The sequence below is a fragment of the Centroberyx affinis genome, unplaced genomic scaffold (assembly GCF_046629955.1).
Source record: "Centroberyx affinis isolate AG114_WGS23_722 - 3 ecotype Tasmania unplaced genomic scaffold, CSIRO-AGI_Caff_v1 ptg002099l_1, whole genome shotgun sequence".
NCBI lineage: Eukaryota > Metazoa > Chordata > Actinopteri > Beryciformes > Berycidae > Centroberyx > Centroberyx affinis.
The window spans coordinates 4,171-23,113 of record NW_027280425.1 but is presented as its reverse complement, the minus strand read 5'-3'; the positions used below and the strand labels follow the sequence as shown (position 1 = coordinate 23,113).

Here is an 18,943-nt window from a genome sequence, read left to right as displayed (position 1 = left end):
GGGTCTTTAAATGAATAAAAGAGGAAGCCTGAGCCACTCACACCACAGAGCAGGCGAAAGAGCCTCTCTGAGTCTGGCTGTCTCTGATGAGGAAGGTGCCGTCCCTCCTCCCCCTCAGCAGCTCCTCCGCCTCCTTCCTCCTCATCCCACCCACGTACCAGCTCCTCTCCTCCTGGTGGGCGTCGTCCGGCAGGGTGTACGGGCTGGGAGGGGGGGGGGGGTTAGGTTAGTTAAATGTAAAACTTAAAACACACATGCTAAAAACTCACAGGGCAGGTGTTGGATTTCCATGGATAAATAAAAGCTGATACTAAACAAAATAAATGATGATGATACTCACTCTTCATCGTGGCTCCTGGTCCCCAGCCAGTCGTTGATCTGGCTCTGCCGTGTGCCTTGCTGGGTGAGCCACCTGAAACATGCAGAGGACCGTGATGTGTGAGCAGTCAGACCCTATCAGTTCTCTTCTGTAAGGCCGGGTATCATGGGCAAATTTTAATTTTTTTCTCTGAGTCTTCTCTATTTGGTCTCCCTGTCTACTTTCCAACTCTCAAAGAAAAAGAAAAACTTAAGATCTATTCTGTTTAATACGTTCCATCACAAGTCACTCTCTGGGCAACGTAGGCTGCCAGCTGGAACTTGAGGTAGGGCTGAACAATTAATCGAAATCTTATATTATTTTTATAAAATTTTCAAATCGCAGGAGGCGCAATATTTGTTAAAGGCGAAATGTGTGTCAAAATACCATTTTAAATGAAATATTGTGGTGCTGCAGAGATGTCCTGGCCTACACATCATATTCTACAGACTTAAGAAAACATCTTTGTTTGGTACAGATCCCCGCAAATCATATCGCAATTGCAATATCAGTCAAAATAATCACAATTAGATATTTTTTCAAAATCGTTCAGCCCTAACTTGAGATGCTGAAGGTTTGAACTTACAGCAGATATTGATCTCTGATCTTCCTGAGCTGGACCAGATCGGGCTTCAGGCGGTTCATCTTCCTGTCCACCTCCATGTTGGCGAGCGCCTGCCTCCTCAGCTCCTCCTCCAGCCTCCTCTTGCTGCTGTGGATCTCCTCCACCCGCGACTGCAGCTCCTCAGAGTTACTGTGGATCCTGGGAGGAGGAGGAACAATGTCAAAGATCCACAGGATGTGATGTAACACTACCATGTGCGATTAAAGCTGCAATATGCAACTTTTTTCACGGGCTGGACCCGAATATTCGACTATTCGGATATTCGTTCGTTGGGTAGGTATTCGGTTTTCAATTTTGGGATTCGGATATTCGTTTTTTTAAATGTAATTTTATATGTAATGATCGCTGCTTGGGTGTCTATATAGTGACGTCACACTTCCGCTCTTGTGGAGTCAGAGTTTACTTTTGTAAGGGGAAGTCGCTTGTCTGAGCCCTTGTCTGTAACTTTATGTTATACCGTAAAACTTCAATTAAAAGCCGAGTCCCTTCTACGTTACTGGTCGGGTGTGGCTACACGTTTTGACAAATTAAGTCCGGTCTCAATTAGAAGCCGGTTGCTGTTGATGCTGTGAAGCAGTTTATTTTTTTTTACTTGCATTCAAATGTCAGTCACATTTGCTGATCGCCATGGCGGCACAGAGAAAAAACTACGACCTGAAATTCAAGCTGTCAGTTGTCAAATTTGCTGACCGCTCCCTCTCTTCATTCACTTTCTAGCTCGCTCGCTCGCTCTCTCGCTCTCTCTCTCACTCTTTCTCGTGCTAAAGGAATTAAAGGCCTGTCCCATATAGACGCCTGTCCCAAATATAGGCCGGTTGAGTTCAGTGTTTTATTTGAGTTCAGCCCCAACCCCCCCCCCCCCCCCCCCCCCCCCCCCCCCCAGCCGAAGCTTCAAATATTCGCTGTTGATTGCTACCGAAGCTCCGAATCCCAAAAAATGGTATTCGGGACAGCCCTAATTAACATTAATGCTAAATAAACAGCATATATGGTAAATTAGCAGTCTGTGTCTGTGTGACTCTGTTCTCATGCCTAAATCCCTTTTGCTGAAATATGCTTTTCAAGTGTTCAAGTGTCAACATTCAATTTCAATTTCTTTTTTATGCCTATTGCAAAAATGAACAGGATTTTTGGATTCTGTTTGCCAATCATTCTGTTTTTAGAATGGGTTAAATAATGTAAGAAGAAATGACATACAGTAAAGTTATTACATATTTATATATAATGAGTTACTGATTTTTTTTTTTTTATATTTAGCTAACAACCATGTACTGGAATGCTAAGTATGGCTGGTGAGTTTTTATTTTTGTCTTTGCATTTTTGTCAAAACCATCAGAATCACCTCAACTAATAAAGAAACGCAGAATACAGGAACCCCAAAATCACAAACAGTCAATGGATCATTTTACACCCCTGTTGATTTTCACATTAGACTGAAAGGGGGCGGGCTCCAGCGTTCCTTATTTGGGACAAAAAGTGATGTCACACTTGAGAAGACTATTCCAGTTGCTGTGGGCGTGGCCAGCGGTGATCGCATTTTACTGTGTTTTGGTTTTCAGTTTTTATATAGTTGTACAAAATAAGTAAAATAAAATAAATCACAAGTGAGATAAAAAAATTCCAAATGTGTGTGTGTGTGTGTGTATGTTTGGAAGCCTACTTGTCGATCTGTGTGTTGCTGTCCGGTGTGAGGAACATGTCGATGTATTCCTTGCTGTAATGCTCCTGAGTTTCACACTGTTCCTCAAAGATCCGGATGGTTTCACTGAAAGCCTCGATGGCCGTCCGCTTGCTCTGCAGTTCCTGGAGAAAAAACCCGAAAAAACAAATACGTATTTCTCATTTTTTTTACTCATTTATTTTATATTTACACAACAAAAGCCAGAGAGTCTTGGTAAAGCGAAGCACGTCAGTGTTTTGTTCTGTACCTGGGAGGTTTGTGTGAACTCCTCGTACAGAAGGTCGTACTCCCTGCTCTTCTCCTGGTATTGATCCTGGTAGATCTTCAGCTGTTCTCCGACCGCATCGATATCGTCTTCCATCACAACCTGCTGCTGCACAGAGAGACGCACATGAAGACCATTCATCAACAGAGAAACAAGAGGTAGTTAATTTACAGTTAAAAAAGTGTATTTAATCTAATCTAAGCTAATGTTTACCTTTGATCATTTTCATTTACATTTTAAATGTTAGCAGACGCTCTTATCCATAGCAAATTACAATCAGTGTAACAGCAGAAAAAGCTTCTATTCCTTGACAGCATGTTACATCTGTTAATGTAATAACTTGGTAACACTTTACAATAAGGGTCACTAAGTTAAGGGTTAGTTAATGCTTAATAAGCATTAACTAACCCTTAATTAACAGTTAACTAATGTATAATTTGCTAATGGTGTTCATGTTAACTAAGGTATTAATTTATACATTATTGAATAGTTTATAAAGATGACTATTAAATAATGTAGAAATTAATACCTTAGTTAACATGAACACCATTAGTAAATGATTACCAGACACATTAGTTAACTGTTAATTAAGGGTTAGTTAATGCTTATTAAGCATTAACTTAATTAATGTACCCTTATTGTAAAATGTTACCAATAGCTTCCCTTTAATGTAATAAACTATTAAAGTAACAACAACTTGCAGCTAATCGCTAATAATCCTGTTAAAGTAAAAAAAAAATTCTATCAGTGTAATAAAAGTTAGTTTTATTACATCGACAGGAAGGGTGAAATTCTGTTTTCAAAACTTAATGTAATCATCATAAAAAAAAAAAACAACTAAATGTGTGAATGGATGACAGTTTTTTTGTTTTGTTTTGACTATTACATGCTAATTAAGTATTATATATATAAGATGTAATTGAAACGTTTGACTCAGGTTTGTATAACACCTCTGTGCTATGCAGAACAGAATCTGTAACAAAAAAAATAAATAAAAGATCTTTATTCTATGGCTTTGTTAAAAGGACTCTTCCCTACTATTCAGCAGAACGTGACTCATTTCACATCTAACCTGGAATCGGCGCACCTGGAGGTCGATATTATTTCTGCAATAATTCTGAGGCACAACAGCCTTTTCCTCCTTTCTTAATCTAACTGTAAGATGTAAGAAAGCGCAGCCAGCAGCCAGCAGCCTGACACACCGACCTGCTGGTGTCTGGAGACGGGGTAGAGCAGCCGTGTGTCCAGTCTGGAGTTGTACTGGGCCAGAGACTCGCTGTGGTAAAACTGGATCAGCTGCACCAGCGAGGGGAAGGCCAGCGGCTCGGAGAAGCCGTACCTCCCCCCCCGATGGAAGATCCTGATCAGTCTGTTGCTGCCCTCTTTCCTGCAGAAACCAGAGCACAACTGTTGGGGGAAGCGGCCAAAAAATCCTCCCGTAGAAAACATACAGAAACAGACTGATGAGTGGTTTTATCCAAAATGTCTTACAGTACCATGATGTGTTTTTAGCATGGGTGACACCAGTGGGATTTGAACCCTCTAACCCTTAAAATGTCGGTGCCTCGGTTTGCCTACTGAGCCACACAGGACCACAACAGACCAGATGAACTGAATTAATTGACAGCCAGGTTTTAAGAAATTTCATGAAATTTCTAATGCAATCGAAATGAAATGAAATCTTAAAATGCAAATGATGTGCTTTGTGTACGAAAAGTGAGACAAATATGTTTCCCCAGCTGGAAAGAATCAGGTGGAGGAGACACAATTAGAAACAGAAAGTTTTTTTTTCAAAAGTTTCTACTGGAGTGAAGATTTCATTTTCAACCCTAACTGATCCCTGACCAATCCTTACCAAAACCTTAACCTAACCTTAACCAAAGTTTTAGTTGCCTAACCTTAAACGCACAGTATGTAATTTCTGCCGCTAGGGGTCTCTCAATCAAAACAATAACAAAAGACGTAGTTTGATGACGTTGTGAAGTCGCATGGGATCATGGGAGTTTTTTTTTTACGGGGACAGCTTCGGCGACAGAACGCAGCAAACGGGAATGAATAAACCTGATCCATCACAGTGAGCGATAAAAACAATACAATGAAAAAAACAACAGAGCAGCTAGCTAGCTAGTTGGCCGACTTCCTTCCTCACTCTCTGATGGATCATCTGGTGTTTCCTGTGTTTCCCCGGAAGTTAGGGGGTAAAGGGGATATGACGCCATGACAGGAAGTCAGGGGGTAAAGGGGATATGGCGCCATGACAGGAAGTTAGGGGGTAAAGGGGATATGGCGCCATGACAGGAAGTCAGGGGGTAAAGGGGATATGACGCCATGACAGGCGACCAAATGAAACGCACCGTTACCTTGAATAAAATTACCGATTTCTCTGGGTTTGAACATTGGTGGCAACATTCAGGATAATGTAAGTACACAACTCAAAAAAATATATAACATAGGTCTAGTCGTTTTTAGATATTTTAATGCGGAAATGTTACATATTATACCTTTAACCCTAACCTTAATTTAAGTTGTTTTACTTGCCTAAACATAACCGTTAGCTAATCTTGTCATGTGACGAACACGTGAAAATGGTCCAGTTCATGCTTTTGTCACATAATCCTAGTCCTCGTGGAGGAACGTAATTTCTCATTATTCGTATCCACAACACATAATCTGTCATTTCACAAAATTTTCTGAGATGGTGTTGGAAACATATTTACCTCAGAGTGAGTGTATATTCTCCTTTAACCTTACTGGAGGCGTCCCGGACCAGGAATGTGCCATCAGGAGCGTTTCTCATCATCTCGTTCACTTCCTCTCTGGACAAACAGAAGGTACAGTACAGGCTTGAAACAATTCAATTAGCAAAACATGTTTCAACTGAACATGACCATGTTTCAGCTGGTAATGAAGACTGTATAGCTGAAACCTGTTCAATTGGGGGCGTATATGTTCCCAGGGTCCTATGTTCCCCAGATTTATATGGCACATAATGGGAACATGACAAAGGGTCCTATGTTCCCAGGGTCCTATGTTCCCCAGATGTATATGGCACATAATGGGAACATGACAAAGGGTCCTATGTTCCCCAGTTGTACATATGTGCTCTCCCAGGGTCCTATGTTCCCAGGGTCCTATGTTTAACCCTAACCCTAACTAACCATATTAAGCGAATACAGAGCTGGGGAACATCTTTTTCAGGTTCCCATTATGTGCTATAGAGAGCTGGGGAACATAGGATCTTGGGAACTTAGGACCCTGGGAGAGCACATATGTAGAACTGGGGAACATAGGACCCTGGGAACATAAGAATGACTCCCTCAAGGCTTGAAACAATTCGTAGGCGGTCTGCGTTAATGAAAAACAGATTGTTCCGGATCGTATTACAGTTGATACCTTGAGATGTCGCCCCAGTACCACTCGGCATCAGATAATTGGTCGTCATTAGCGGCGGAGTCACAAGTTGCCATAACTTTGGTTGTGTCGGTTTTGGGTTGAAGAGCTGTCAGTGGAGACATTAGAGCACAAAATCAGTAAAGTACCAAAAAAGACAAAAAATACAGAGCTTTCAGTCTGCAGAAGTGTCAGAATTTTTCCAACCAAAAAATTCAGTTAATGCTAATGATCCAGGTTCTCTCCTCTCCTTTCCTTTCTTCCTGCTGGTTGGAATGAATGTAACTCTAGAGAGACACTCGGTTCTTCCTACAAGGTTTAAGCTCTCACACTCAAGTCAAGTCAACTTTATTTATATAGTTGCTTTAAAGCAGTGGTTCTCAACGTGGGGTCCAGGGACCACCAGGGGTCCTTGAGTGGGTTCCAGGGGGTCCCCAGCAAATTGATGAATTGTTAAACTTCTATTATTATTTAATTTACAAGAAGTTAACACAATCAGAGAATGTAGAAGAATGACTGTTTTGATCATAGTTTCTCTGTTATCTCTCTACCTACAATACAGATAGTCATGGAATTCTGGACAAAATCATATCTGACAATACAAATATTCTCAGATTTGGATCCAAGAGACAAAATCTCATCAAATGGGGGTCCATGGCCCTAATGTGGACTAAATTAGGGGTCCTTGATATGAAAAAGGTTGAGAATCACTGCTTTAAAGGATAATAGCAGCGTTTTTTTTTTAAATTAGTGCCAGCGGTCCAGCCTCCTCTGTGTTTCTGCACACAGTCAGCATAGTAGCAGATATCAGCGCTCGTTTTTTCCTCCTTCATTCATTCCTCTCCAGTATGAAAGACAAACTTCCACAGAGCGAGAGAATCCTTCACAGGAAACACGAAGCCAAACTTTCCGTTTTCTCCTTATTCTTCCATCTCCTCATTTTAGAACAAAACTCTTCAGACTATGCTCCATGTAGCTCTCTCCTTCTCAACCAGCTGAACAAATCCCTGCCGTCCGGTCTGCTGTGTTGTACCTCGCTCCTCGGCCATGTTGGTTCTCAGGGCGGAAAGCGACGCTTCAGGATCAGCAGGCGAGGGAACGTCCTGCAGGGACGCCATCAGGCTGTGAGACAGAGCCTCGCCGTCGCTTTGGCCCATCTCAGGCTCCGAGAACTCTGGGAAATCACCCGCCGAACAGCCCTGTGTCAGTTGGGTCCGTCTGCATGTGGCTGTGTTTGTGTGTGTGTGTGTGTGTGTGTGTGTGTGTGTGTGCGCTCTGTGGCCGGTGCTGCTCGCCTACTGGCAAGGAATCCAGAGGGAGATATGGTTGCGTTGCTCAGTCTTGCACCATCTGGGAGACGCTGTCCAGACTAGTCCGGTGACAGGTGACACTGTCTGAGCGCCTGAAATACCAGAGCCGCCGCTCCTCGCCGCTCCGGCTCGCTCAGACTGAAGGCTGGTCAGCGCCTCACCCGCCTCGCCCCGCCTCACCCCGCCTCGCCTCGCCCGCCTTCGCCTCACCCCACAAACAACAGCTGCCTGCAGCGAGCCGCCAGGCCGACCTGCCTGTTGCCTGGAGTGTATCTGTGTTTGTGTTTATTGTCCGTGTGTGTGTGTGTGTGTGTGTGTGTGCGTGTGTGTGTGTGTGTGTGTGTGTGTGTTAACGTGGCATTAAGCTGGGGAAAGGTGAGAACCTATCTGTCAGCCATTTTTTTAAAACTATTATGTGTGTGTGTGTCTGTGTTAACGTGGCATTAGGGAAGCCAGGGAAAGGTGAGAATGTATGTGTGTGCTAGTGCATGCATGTGTGTGTGTTGGGGGTGCGGGGGTGGTGGGGTACATGTGTGTGTGTGTGTGTGTAGACAGAGATGTGTTGTTAGCGCTCCGTCTAAATCATCCCTTCAGCAGTTGCGGTGGCATGCTGTACGATGCATTAAATCTCTGGTGCAGACAGAAGCTGTATGACAGAGGAATTGTGTGTATGCAGCTATAAAATTACACAGAGTGTGAACTCATTAACCAGAGCCTCCGTACTGTGACGCTCTGTCACAGCTTGCCTGGGGAAAAAAACCCCTATGAATGCTCAGCATCCAGTAAATCTTGAACCTTGGTGGATCATTCAAGAAAGAGAATGTGAGCCCAGCTGCTGCCCCATTTTTTGGAGTTTGAAATACTTGTTCTATCTCTTATTTTATTATCTCTTTTCTTATCATCGCTTGTTTTATTTCCATTTGTGTCCTTTGTTCTCTGTCAAGCACTTTGTGGCAAACCTGGTTGTTAAAAATGCTTTAAATTTGACTTGACAGTCTGCAGAGTGCGGTCTCTGCTCCAGAAAAGGATCTTTATCAGGTCTGGATCAAACTGTATTTGCTTTACAGTTTGCTGTATTTACTTAAATGGTTTGCTGTTACTAAGTGCCAAATGGGTGGGGTTTGGCACCTAGGTCAATACAAAGTACATTTACAGGCATTTAGTTGACACCTCTTAACCATTCAGATTTTGACCATTTTGTCTTTAAAGAGACTGGATCAATGATCCTTAGCAATACAAGAAAGTTTGAATTGCTACTATATAGCTTTAAAATGAATGTATAACACCTGAAGGTGTTAAATGTATCATTTTAACATAAATAAATCATTGCAAGATTAATTTTGAGACATTAGTATAATTACCATAAACAAAACAAACCATCAGTGTCAGCCTGTCAGCCTCTATCAGCCTCTACTCTGCATCCTCCATAGTTTCTCCACCTGGTGGATCTGGAGGGAAATCTGCTGGATCGCTTTACGGCACAAAACAGGAAGAGGTTCTGTTCTTCCAGAGCAAACTGAGCTAAAGCTGAAAGAGTTTCTGGCAGCAGATGGTGGAAGGAGGGAAAGGAAGATGGAGAAATCACTTCCAACATGTTGATCCTCTTCAGGGAGGGGGAGGGGGAGGGGGAGGGGGGGGGCATGACACTGATGTTTAAAAATGCTTCATTAAGCTTTAATCTTACCTTGTGCTGGTGGAGGCTCAGGCCTTGTGGCTGTAGGTATTTGTGTCGCCTGTTGTGATTGGTCGAGAGATGACGTCATCATCATAGGACCCACAGAATGGGCATAGGTCCCAGGACCGGCCCCCGTGGGATCGGTGCGCTCGTTAACGCCCACAGGCCGGCCCAGGCGCTCCGGGTGCTTCTCTTCCTCGTCCCTGAGATGGAGGGAAGCCAGCGCCGACGCCGTGAGGGACGAGACCTCGCCCGGCCGCAGCTCGCCGCCCTCCGCCCGGTCTTTGTCGTAGATATCGTACGCCCTGAGCCGGAAACCCTCGTCCGCCATTTTAACAACAGAGACCGAACAGTCCAGCTGGGTTTTTTGCGAGGTGGTGGAGCAGCAGGATGCTAGGCGCCGCGGTGCCGATGTTCACATGCTATCAGCTGAAAGCGAGACACATGGCTGAGGCTGACGGGACTCATGACCGGCCGGTGTTATGGAGGAACAGCCTCCTCCTCAGCCCGAACCCCCGGTTTGACCTCATCATGGAGCGGAGCGACGACATTGCCAGTAGATCCTGATGATTTTAACCTTTATTTACCCAGGGAAGACTGTTCCGGAGCATCGTCCTGCTTCACAGTCACTCAGGTCCAGACATTCAGAGCTGGGAGCTGCCCAGTATGACCGCAGTCTTCTACCGCTGGCCACTGGAGCAGCCGGGGGTTCAGTGCCTTGCTCAAGGGCACGTCGACAGTGGTTGTTGAGGGAGGGAGCGCGGGTCTTTTTCACTTCCACTGTTCTTGTAAAACCAGAGCCGACTGATGGGTTCTAGGAGAAAGAGTGATGGGAGCAACGCTGCCTGATTTCCTCCTCAGCTCACATCATAAGGCCTAAAAAAAGAAAAGGCACAAACAGACTGAGACTTGATAGAATAGGGAGATGAGCCTTATTGCAAATGCAGAAAAAGCTACTTTTTCTTTAAAGGGATAGCCAACTAAAATAATTATGCAATTTCTCATTAAAGGTCCCATATGGTGTAAAGCAGGACTCCCCTTGCCTCTGTGATGATAAAGGAGTTGGATGGTCTATCTAAACATGGTGAAAGTATCAAAACGCACGGTCGCCAGCTAAATCCACACAATCCATATTAGTGCAGCGAGCCTCTAAACGAGCCGTTTGGACTTCCGTAACTTTGTGGCGTCACAAAGGTTCGCTCATTATCATTTTTGTAAGAAATAATAGACTAACAAAGTGTTTTTTTCAAAGCGGTTGAGCGGTTGTCATTGTTTATTACCGGAGAGTTTTCCCTACCTGTAGCCGCCGGGCCGCGGCGTCTCACGTTTCAGTCTTGAAGCGGTTAGCCAATCGGAACAGAGGGGTCGTTAATATTAATGAGCCTTAAAGACACGGTGACAGAAACAGCCTGTTCTTGGTAAGGCTCAGAGAGATGCTGGAAAATGAACGTGTAAAAATGGATTGAGAGTGTTTTTGGTGCATGACACCACACACACAGCTTTGAATGGACCTCAAGACACAAAATAAAACACTGGAAAGTGGAGAATATGGACCTTTAAAGCTTTTTTTAGTCATTGTTGGGTGTAAAAAAGAATCTGAAGTCGTTTCTCCGCTGAGAAAAGCCGATCAGTTGATTTCTCCGTTTTGCTGTGGATTAAAAACTACTTTCTCACGTCAGAGTGGGAAATCCAATCAGAACTCGACCTCTACAAGCCGCTCTCTCTCCGGTCTAGAGTGGACCTCGCTCGACCGAGGTTTGGAGTGATGTGTGTTTTTAACCGCAACGGCTAATCTATGCGGACTAAAAATATTTTTGCTGGCAAATGTTTTAGTTCCAACTAGGACTGAGCAAGCAGAGTGTGTTTTGGGTAAAAGGTTTGGAATTTATAATTTAATTTATTTATAAGTTTGGCCGCTAAGCAGCCACTGCTCCCTCTCTCTCTCTCCAGTGTAGAGTGAAGCTCGCTCGCCCACCAGCTCTCTGAACTGTATCACTATAGAAAATGCAGCAGCCAAAAGCTCAATTTTATTACAGTTATTAAACGTTAGGAACGCTCAAATCTTGGTGGATGATGAACATAGATGAACTCAAGAGTGATACTGAATAAGAAAATTAACATTTTTTACTGGGTTGACCGTCCCTTTAAAGGGGTCTCAAAATTCCAATTTGTGGGGAGTTTCTGTTCCAAAACAGATTCTGGGCCAGAAATTGAGTTTTAAAAGCTAGAAATCGCAGTAACTGGTTAGGGTTAGGGTTAGGGTAAGAATTGAAAATCACATCAAAATCTAACTTACTGCCCCTTCAAGTTAGGGGTTAGCGTTAGTTGGTGTTGGTGCTCATATGAGACTAGACTGAATCATTTTGCAATTTTGCCTGAAATAAATTTGTCAGTCTGAGGACTTGCAGAGGCTTTCTACAGTCTGTCTGAAATAAACTCAATCACTGTTATTTCTGACATAGTGGTTAACGCTGAAATCCTCCACCGCATAGCTGTCTGGTAGATCTGGTAGACTGTATATACAGGATATATATAATTTGTGCGTGTGTTTTCTTCTGACAGATTTTGGAAGACAATATTCTGTCACTATCATATTGGTCAGAGTAATGATCAGAACAGGAGAGGCAGGTTAAAAGCAGAGCATGTTGTATCCAGACGGAGGTTAATCAATGGTCGTATCAAGCAGAGTCCAGATGGTCCAGGATTTTAATTTTTGTTGCAGCTGATGAGGAATTCATGATTTTTGTTTAAGACGAATTCTAACAGTCTTCTATCAGAACAAGCTGTATTACAGCAAAGGCAGTTTCATTCCACAATATCTGCTATTTGAAAAAGATGATGTCTCCTCTTACAAAATGACTGATATAGCATGATTAATATGATAAAGCAGATTATTGGTTACAATCGAAGTTATGAGTCATCATTAGACCTAAGCTTACAAAATGTTAGGTTATATTTTGCATATTTGATGGTCCTTGAAAATCCTTGAAAGTATGTGGATTTGAGAAAAATAAAATAAGGCCTTAAAAGATTTGAAAATGAATGGATGGAAAGTACTTGATTTTTTGTTTTTTAGCACACAAACTCATCAGTATGCCTCAGTTCAGTTCACTTCCCATCCTGAGGAAAACCCTGTCATGGAGATCTGCAGTTTTAAAATGAAGGATTTCACCAGGATTCACTTCACTTGAAAAGATCATGAGTAAAAAAAATATGTTTTACCCCAAAACCTGCCAATTTAGAGTCCTTGAGCTTCACCGAACAAGACCTGGAAAGCCACTGAAAAGCAGCTGAATTTGCGGTCTGAGTGAGTGTGGGAACCCTGCTTTTGGAGGACAGCGCCTGTGTGTTTAAATATTGACCGAATCATTTTGTGTCACACGATTTTTACATAATGGCTGTACAGTGTTATGTAATGAAACCCATCGCATGGTAAAAAAAAAATTCAGGGGTTCCTTGTCTGAATCCCCCTTCTCTCCCAAAAGTCTAGGATTAGTCAGCGGTTTATTATCCTTCTATACCCTTCATAATGTGACATCTGTGTGTGTGTGTGTGTGTGTGTGTGTGTGTGTGTGGCTGAGCAGAGCCTCTGATTTCATCAGTCATCCGTGCTGCCACACAAGAGGAAAATGGCAGTAACTTCAATTTTGGTCAGAAATCTGATTTTGTCATTTCTCATAAAGCCATGCTTGGTCATGCAGGACAACATCCAGCCTTGACTGTGTTTCAGAGGAAATGGGATAATAGTTACTGAAACTGTAAAACGCAGCAGAAAAACCAAGGCAAATCACAGTAACCTCACTTACTTCATACTCTGAACGGCTACCTGCCTTTTGCCTTTACAAAACAGTATGATCTGACATGCAACGTCCATGGAAGTCTTCTCCAGTTGGATATAAAATCGATGCTTATCTGTTCCGCACCGATTTTTTGGTATCAGCATCGATTTGAAGGCATCAAAGGGCGTCGAAAAGCTTCAAAACGTTGGATTCCTACAGGGAGAACTCAAATTTTCTTCTAGTTTACTGTACGGGTGTTTTCACTGTGGAGATGAGGTTGAACTGGTCCATTTCCATTTAGAGAAGCAGATCACAAGAGATCAAATGTGCTTTCATTTCATAGAGGATGGTATTGATAAAGCCATCATTCTAGATCTGAATTTGAAGCATTGGAAGTGGCGTCAGAGTTGAATCATTTCCAATGGTCCGCAGTCCTGAAGTCTTCACGGTACGCTGTGTCCTGCTGCCTAAGTTCCAGTTGTGAGATGTTGCTGGATGATAAAACACAACTTCACCACTAATCACAGCGATTTAGATCATATAAGCCTGTTTTCCCAGGTTTGAATACCTTGTGTCTTAAAAAATTAGGTGTTGTTTACAACAGATCCAGTTTAGGACGACACGCATTTAATGTGTTACTGCTCAACACAAGTCAATAATCACCTTTTTTGTGTCAATATATGTTGTTATTAACAAATGTTATGTTGAGAAGTTATATAAATGGGTTTTGTCCCAAACTAGATTGTGTTTTAATGAGGACTTTAAAGTAGATTATGGTGTTTGCAAACCCCAGACAGGATTATTTGAATAATGGACCCAAAAAGGAAGCTGTGGTGTGGATGACGGGTTGCAGTCGTTTAAATCACTTGAAGCAGGTTTCATTTTACTGCACAGCTTCTGCTGAAGATGACACGTCCTTTTAAAGAGTGTAGGAGCCGAAATCATCAATTCAACATCCAACAGAGAACGCTGAAGGTATTCGTCCCGCAGGCGGTGACTCTGGTCTGAGTTTGGGCTCTGGAGATATTCAGTTTCGGTCCGTTTTATCGATCGGTGTTGCATCCCAGAAACGGGACGGCGGCGGCGGCGGCGGCGGCGGGGCGTACGCCATATTTCCCCCAACGCCCTTCGAGCTTTCCACCGTCCCGTACCTAAGCTTGGAACGACGAAGACACACGAAGGCTCGACATGCACGGAAACTTTCAAATGTCAGCTCTCGGAGGCGACGCGCAGACAAACCTGGAAATGAAATATGATCAGGAAACGGAGCGTGGCGTGATAACAGTCACCTACCTGGGCCGGGCGGCAGGGAGAGCCTGCGTTTCATCGACCTCCATGGAGCGGCGAGGAGCGCTGGCCGGACCGACACGTGGCTCAGATCGAACCAACCACCGGCCTCCGTCCTCACGCCATCCTAAGTCCCTCCACCCCCCCCCCCCCCCCCCTCCCCCCTCCCATCCCCCATGTCCTCCATCTTTAAAAATCCTCTCCTCTTGGTCGCCGTCCGCGTCCCCTCGGAGCGCCACCTTTTCCCACGATGCCGTTCCTCCGGGTCCATCTCCACTTGACAGATACGTCTCCTTCAAGAAAATCAAGTCTTTTCCGAGACATCACCCACTTTGTTTTTACTTTTAAATAGCCTTGCATGAGGAAAAACTCCACTGATCTGTGGGGTGCAGCATAAAAATCTATAAAAAATATAGGTAAAATATTTTAAAGAGTCTGAAATTGTGAAGGTTTTAGAGGTTATAGGTAAAAGAGGAGGATTACTCTTCGCAGCGCAACTCTTTTTCACAGTTTGAGAGCAGTGTGGATGCACAGTGGGGGGACAGGAGCATGAGAATGAGTCGGGGGGGAAAAAAAACTCCTATATAAATAAATAAGGGAAGGATGCCACTGTTGCTACACAGAGCGAGGGGCTTAGTGGTCTCCTGAAATCCGATTGGCCGGCCTGTTGCCATGTGCCCGGGAATCAGCAGAGATGCTGCTAACAAATCAAGGAAACGTTCTAATATTAGACTGTATGTATCTAGGCAGCGGAGCCTCTGACCCCGCCGCTCCGCCAGCGTTACGTTCCACTTCACAGATCATGATAATGAAAGAAGTGGTGTGGAAGTAATTGGTTAAAAAAAAAAAAAAAAATTGTTACGGCACTGTAGACAAAACAGCAGACAACCCCCCCACCCCCCACCCCCCTTCCCCCTCCCCTTTCTGCCCCATGATATCCCAGCCAGTACAGTTACAGTAATGGACAGAGAAGAAGAACACAGATTCATCTTCTTTTTGAATTGCCTCTATTAAAACTATATTCATGGAATATAGATCAATTAAGCCTATATGCCATTTAGTATTTTTCTAATTTAACTGTTGGTTCAGAAATTCTGGACAATTGGAGAAAACATCCAGCTTTTCAAATCCACCTTTGTTTTTGTCATTTTAGTAAAAATGTAGCTGTTACTCGTGAAAAACAAGCTACTTCCAACAAGCTCATACTGTCAAGTTATACTGTTGTAAACTAGATGCATGCATACATATTTAAAAAATAAAACAAATTGAATGAGTTCTGAATAAAGAAAGAACCTGTTAATTTTTTGCTGGCTATTCCTCTGTCTTTTATTATGACTGATTTAAATTAGTTGTTATATATTTGATAAATATTTCATTCTACATATTATTTTAGATTGTTATTATTGTTAATCTTCTTAGTATTATCATGAATCTGCTTATTACTAAATCTTCTTATGAAGCTGTTTCAAACAAGGAATCTATAAAGAAGGGCAAGTCAAATCTGTGTGTGTGTGTGTGTGTGTGTGTGTGTGAGAGAGAGAGAGAGAGAGAGAGAGAGAGAGAGAGAGTGTTAATTGGAGACAGTCTAAAACCTGCAGCACAATCTGTAGTTCATACTTTTGTTTCAAATGTGTTCTACCTTGGCAATGACACTGATGCTAGGCTACTTTGTTATTTGGTTTACTAGCTATTGTATTGTATTAGCTACAATAATGTTAACTTCACTAGAGCTTATTTTGTCAGGTAACATTCAATAAATTAAAGGAAATCAAATGGAATGTTAGTCTGACCGGCTTGTTTTTGCTAATCACATAGTTAGCCTAATGTTTGCTAATTAGCTTTAGCTCTGAAATAGCATTAGTATCTTTCAGCAGCTAGCGGTTGCATAAAGATGTTGCTGATATTTATTTAACGTTGTGAACTTATATCAGAAAGATACTTTGGTCCAATCTCACAAAATGATGCAGGTAGCAGCTACGGGCGACTACAGACATTTTCTCAACTTTCATTTTGGCGCTGCATTTACACAGCTAGGTTTTCAACGTTGGTGCAGGCCGTCAGATCAACATCTACTCAGTGTTGAAATGTTTTCTACATTAAAGCAATATTCCACTTAGTTTTAACATGGGGGTTATTTGGCACTTGACCGCCATGAAAACCAGAATACGAGATAATCATCAAGATCAGATGCAGCTGGACGAGTTTGTAGCGTTCGTATTTTTACTTCCAATTCATTTGAATGAGGCCACGAAAACAGCCTGAAAACTGACATTTTAACAAGTTTGTGAGCAGATTCAACAACAGATCCTGCTGCTGTGATTTTCACCTGACGTTTGGTCATATTTTTTTAGAACATAATTTAGCCAAATAGCATTTTTATTGATAGACGAGAACATAGCGGAGGGATGCTATTAGGTGAAATTATGCTCTAAAAAATATGACCAAACGTCAGTTGAAAATCACAGTAGCGGTATATCTATTGTTGAATCTGTTGGTGAAACGTGTTCAGGCTATTTCTAATGAATTGGAAGTAAAAATCTGAACGCTACAAACTCGTCCAGCTGCATCTGATCTTGATGAGTAGTAGTAGTTCATATTCTGGTTTTCATGGTGGTCAAGTGCCAAATAACCCCCATGTTAAAATTAAGTGGAATATTGCTTTAACGTTACTACATTAACAACAACACAAATTTGAGAAAAAGTTGAGCAGTTTGTATAAAGTCTGAGACCTTCAGACCCCGTTAAAACCATGTGTTTTTATTATCTTTATCAAAGCAATAAAATTACATTATGCTAAGTGAATGTGCCTCAGCGCTAAGCTAGCACTGGATGTGATGCCAGAAAAGGGACAAAACAACAAGCATAAAGCATTAGCCGACAGAGCTTGCTGCATGATAAATGGACCTGTGGGTTCAAACTCAGGTTATGTGCTGCTGTAATGGCCTCTGAGGAGATCTGCTTCTTTTAGAAAGGCTGACGTGTCGCTACAGAAAAAGAGACGCTGATGTCCATAAAGTAGACAATTATACAGCGGCAGAGACGTCTACTGACCTAAATATGATCCAAGCTTTGACCAGAGAACAGACTCCCACAGACCTGGCTGGAGACTCAGATCCACAGGGGCTGAAGGCCATGAGGTTAGAGAAGGTCACTCTGCTACAGCGGTGACCTCGCCAATATGGCCGCTCTGAATGCTTCTGTTACATCCAAGGAGGTTTTATATTATCATTACATCCCAGCTTCCAGTTGTAGAAATGAATCGCGATATATTAGCTCCATGTTATTCTGCTGTAGTAATCACAAATGAGACTCTTGACCATCACAGTTTCACAAGCTCTCCATCCAAATTGTATTATTTGCACTTTGTAATGACATTTTTAATTTGTTTACATTCTAGCAGCCAATGCCATCGCTAGAAAGATAGATCGTATAGTGAGATAAACATATCGTCCCATCCCTATTAGGCAGAGGTGTGACCAAGTCAACTTTGCTCGAGTCCCAAGTCAGTATCAAGTCTTGAGGCAGAAGTCTCAAGTCAAGTATCGAGTCTAAATGTAGATTACCAAGTCAAGTCCGAGTCAAGACGATGTCATTAATGTCAAGTCTCAAGTCTAAATGTAGAACACCATGTCGAGTCCAGTATCAATTTAATATCTCAAAGAAAACTAAATATCTAGGACTTTTCAATGCAATATGGTTTTAATAGGATAAAAACTTGGTAAGAGCATCATGAGTTTGATTTCTATAATCAGTTTCAACTTCAATAAATTCAATCATTCCATACAAATCCAGAAAACAGAATTTAAATTCAGTCTGCTGGAACAAATCTCATCACTTTCAATCTAAGTCATTTACACAAACACAAGATCTCAAGTCAAGACTTTAGAAACCTTTTCAAGTCATCAGAGTACAAGTCAGAGTCAAGTCCCAAGTCACCAGAACCCAAGTCAGGTCAAGTCTCAAGTCTTCTCTTCATGCATCAAGTCAAGTCTCAGGCAATTAAAACTGTGACTCAAGTCTTTTCTGCCTTTTCAACATGCTGTTTTGTGTCTTGTGCTTTGTGTTGTTTCCTTGTTTTATTTTGTTGCATAATTTGTTTTTTTTATTCATTTTTGATTAGGTAGATCTAATCTACGTCTGTTTGGTGGTCATGTCTGTCCCTTGTGCGTAATGTGTCTCGTTCTCCTTAAGTCCTTGGAGACCGGCTTTGTGATGAAGAGCGATATAAATAAACTTGATCGACTTGACTTTACAAAAATTGCCACTGCTGGGAAAAAAAACAGACGCCAAAAAAAATAGGCTGACTCTGCTTAAAGGTCAAAACCACAATGGCAGGCTAAGAGGTCTGAGAGGACAAACTGCTACAGTTCACTTTATTCACATGGAATACTGGAGGTGGGAAATCCTATCCAGAAGACACTGAAGATGGAAACAGAGGCAAACTGGTCAGCCTTTGGTAAAACAAATTAAACATACACCAAAATTATCCTTAAATATTGCTGAGAAAAATAGTGCTGGAGACCAAATTACCCAACAAGGTCTAAATGAAAGATAACAGGATTGAACGGCTCCA

General features: G+C 42.4%; 1 protein-coding gene across 1 annotated transcript; it reads right to left on the bottom strand.

The window, feature by feature from the left end:
* Window positions 1-37: 37 nt before the first annotated feature.
* On the bottom strand, window positions 38-9,635 carry LOC139654493 (phosphatidylinositol 3-kinase regulatory subunit beta-like). The gene is made up of 10 exons (XM_071531574.1): window positions 9,314-9,635; window positions 7,353-7,493; window positions 6,323-6,428; window positions 5,647-5,745; window positions 4,136-4,316; window positions 2,912-3,037; window positions 2,644-2,786; window positions 945-1,121; window positions 341-412; window positions 38-203 (listed from the first exon to the last, which is right to left on the bottom strand). The coding sequence occupies exons 1-10, from the start codon at window positions 9,633-9,635 to the stop codon at window positions 38-40; spliced, it is 1,533 nt and encodes a 510-aa protein (XP_071387675.1).
* Window positions 9,636-18,943: the final 9,308 nt, after the last annotated feature.